The 3,155-nt window shown below is 32.2% G+C and overlaps 1 protein-coding gene across 1 annotated transcript; it reads left to right on the top strand.

Annotated features, from left to right (window-relative positions):
• Nucleotides 1-230: 230 nt before the first annotated feature.
• LOC149496744 (putative methyltransferase TCM_000336) lies at nucleotides 231-2,895 on the top strand. Its single transcript, XM_089720065.1, has 4 exons — nucleotides 231-386; nucleotides 590-988; nucleotides 2,088-2,360; nucleotides 2,448-2,895. The coding sequence occupies exons 1-4, from the start codon at nucleotides 312-314 to the stop codon at nucleotides 2,787-2,789; spliced, it is 1,089 nt and encodes a 362-aa protein (XP_089576191.1). The 5' UTR covers nucleotides 231-311; the 3' UTR covers nucleotides 2,790-2,895.
• Nucleotides 2,896-3,155: the final 260 nt, after the last annotated feature.

The raw sequence follows: 3,155 nt of genomic DNA on the forward strand, positions 1-3,155 counted from the left end.
GAAAAACCAATAAAATACACCCAATAAATCAAAATATAGAATAAATTTCTAATACATTCTACCAAAAAATAAAAAATGAAAGACAAATATGAGAAACCAGCTTGGCTTATATATGGGTAGCCAACAAATTGTAATCATTATCATCATGTCACTTATTAGCACCCCAGACAAAAATATATCATGAACTACCATGATTAAAAATATATATTATTAAATTAAAAGACAGGAGCAAAAAGGGCTTGTATTTCCTTTAAAAGGAGGTAAAAGACCACCAAAAGGCTCCCATCAGCCAATCTTAGGAGCCACTGAAAATGGATGTTGAGAAACTCTTCCACATGAGAGAAGGCTTAGGGGATTATAGCTATTCGAAGAACTCCCATTTCCAGGTTCAGTTTCTCCTCTTTCAACCCCTTTATTTCTTTTTTCTGTACATTCTAAAAACTATGTCAACTGACAAGTAAAGATATCAGAATTTAAATTTCTGATCTACTGTGCTATAAGCTGGATTTTGGGACAAAACCCTGTTTCCGTTTTTTCATTTTTTTTCTTTTATCTCCATTTGTTTTTTATTTATGTTTTTGAATAACAGAAGAAGGCATCTGATATGGTCAAGTACATGACTATAGAAGCATTAAAAGAAGTCTATCTTGCACTAACACCAAAGAGCTTTGGTGTGGCTGATTTGGGTTGCTCATCTGGACCTAACACACTATCAATTGTCAAAGATATTGTGGAAGCCATTGAAGCAATAAATTGTGAAGTGATGAGTCCAACACCAGAAATCAGAGTTTATCTTAATGATCTTCCAACAAACGACTTCAATTCAGTGTTTAAGTCGTTGCCAGATTTCTACAGAGACCTAAGGAAAGAAAGAAACAGTAGTAATGTTTTCATTGCAGGCTATCCTGGTTCTTTTTATGGTAGACTTTTCCCCAATAATTGCTTGCATTTTGTCTACTCTTCTTTCAGTTTGCACTGGCTTTCCAAGGTTAGATTCTTTTCCTAATCTTTTGATTTTTCTTTTCTTCTTCAATCCTTTTTTTTTTTTTTGAGTTTTGATTCATGTTTAATGCATATGTAATTAATTCAAATCAATTCACGTATGTAATTAATCCGTATTTGGGGATGGGCACTAGCTCCCATTATCCCCCTCTTCTGTAATTTGAATTTAAAAAAAAAAAAAAAAAGAGTAATACGTTGCAATTCTGCAGTTCAAACCAAAATGGAAAGAAAATTTAATTTTTTTAACCAAAAAAGAAAAGAATTAGATATAAAGACTTTTTTTTCCCTTTTCTTTAAAAAAAAATCTATTTCTTTTTTCTGTACATTGGAAATTACGAGACATTTCTTTTTGTTTCTTTTTCTTTTATGTTGGAATTGAAATGAGTTGTGCTGTAAGGGGTAACTATTTTCTTTTCAATAAATCTTTTCAGCCCATCTAAGATTTGAATCGGAGATTTTTTTATGGAAATTCAACAAATGAAGCAGATATTAGTAAAATAAATATGAAATTTTCCTTTACTAGATTTGGAGAATTCTTTTTTTTTTTCATTCATAGAAAAGTTTAATGGATCAAATAATATTGCGAGTTACACAATAAGGTAACCTTTTCCTCACTAAATTGATACTAAATTGATAAAAACGATTGTGTTCGAGAGAACTGGAACTCAGAGATCTCCCACCTCTCAATACAACCGGTCCTACCTGATTGGACGCTTGATTTGAAAAATTGAATAAAATAATTTTTGTTTATATAAAAATTTATATTTCAAAATACATGTACCTCTGGAAACCCCGGCCAGAACCATACGTGGGAGTTCCCCTGCATGTGGCTTGTTGGCTTTCGAAAAGTATATGTCCTATATACTAAATATTTCATTTCCTTGAGGCAATAAATTATTATGTATAATTATAATTTCAACAAAAAAGTGAAATTGTCAACTATTTATTCAATGGATAATTATTCCATATTTAAAATAAAAAGGAAAAAAAAAAAAAAGCTATATGCTGAAAGGTGGCAACGGATGATGAGACCAAACATTTTGAACGCTAAAAAGATGACAGGCAGTTACCAAATGATGATGCAGGTTCCTCCAATGCTTTATGATAAGGAAGGAAAGCCAATAAATAAAGGCAAAGTTCACATTTCAGAATCTAGTCCTCCACTTGTATCCCAAGCATATGAAATTCAATTCCAGGAGGACTTCTTCTCATTCCTTCACTCAAGGTCGAAAGAACTTATCTCTGGAGGTTACATGGCGTTGATCATGTTGGGAAGAATAGGTCCTCATCATGTCGACAGAGGCAATTCTTTCTATTGGGAACTTCTTTCAAGATCCCTTGCCATTTTGGTTTCTCAGGTTCTTCTTCTTCTTCTTCTTCTTCTTATTCTTCTTCTTCTTCTTCCTGGCTCGACAAGTCTTATGAATATCATACTCTTATTACAGGGAGAAATCGAGAAGGAAAAGCTTGATTCTTATGATGTGCATTTTTATGCACCATCCAGAGATGAAATTGAAGCTGAGATAAGGAGGGAAGGTTCTTTTGAATTGATTCGATTGGAGATGCTTGAGACTGATAAAGACTATGAGAAAGTTGAAGGAAAGTTTGGAGAAGAAGTTGCAATGACAGTTAGGGCAATTCAAGAACCAATGATTTCCCATCATTTTGGAGATGGAATTTTAGACACTTTGTTTGAGATTTTTGCCAGGATTGTAGATGAGGAAATTGCTAAAGAAGAAATTAATCCCATAACCTTTGCTTTTGTTCTTAGGAAATTGTGTATCTGATGCCAAATTTGTAGTTGGAATTATTGTGTTGTAGGGATGTTTATGTTCAAGCCTATTCCCTTTTCATGCCTGGAAAAATTAAAAAAAAAAATCCATTGAGTCTTCACTTGATAGATGTTGTGTATTATAATAGTTAAGTTAACTAATCATAATCCACACTTTGGGCGAAGTTAAAATTCATTTCTAATTAGGCTAATAATCACCAAAGAAAAAAAAAGCTTCAACTTTTGATTTTTCTTTTCAAATTTGGCCAATATATTTAATTTTTGCAATCAATATCTTATATTTATTTTTATTATCAATTATGGCTTTCATCCAGAATTCGATTAGATGTGGTCGATTGATGTAGCTTCGAAAGGAAAGAAA

This window comes from Jatropha curcas, chromosome 4, assembly GCF_041381405.1.
Source record: "Jatropha curcas cultivar XTBG-Jc1 chromosome 4, XTBG_Jcur_1.0, whole genome shotgun sequence".
Lineage (NCBI taxonomy): Eukaryota > Viridiplantae > Streptophyta > Magnoliopsida > Malpighiales > Euphorbiaceae > Jatropha > Jatropha curcas.

Excerpts from the sequence above, each read along its gene's own strand:
- LOC149496744 (XM_089720065.1), top strand. The coding sequence starts at position 312 with ATGGATGTTGAGAAACTCTTCCACATGAGAGAAGGCTTAGGGGATTAT. Across the intron at positions 387-589 it reads CGAAGAACTCCCATTTCCAG|AAGAAGGCATCTGATATGGT; the intron begins GTTCAGTTTCTC and ends TTTGAATAACAG. Across the intron at positions 989-2,087 it reads GTTTGCACTGGCTTTCCAAG|GTTCCTCCAATGCTTTATGA; the intron begins GTTAGATTCTTT and ends ATGATGATGCAG.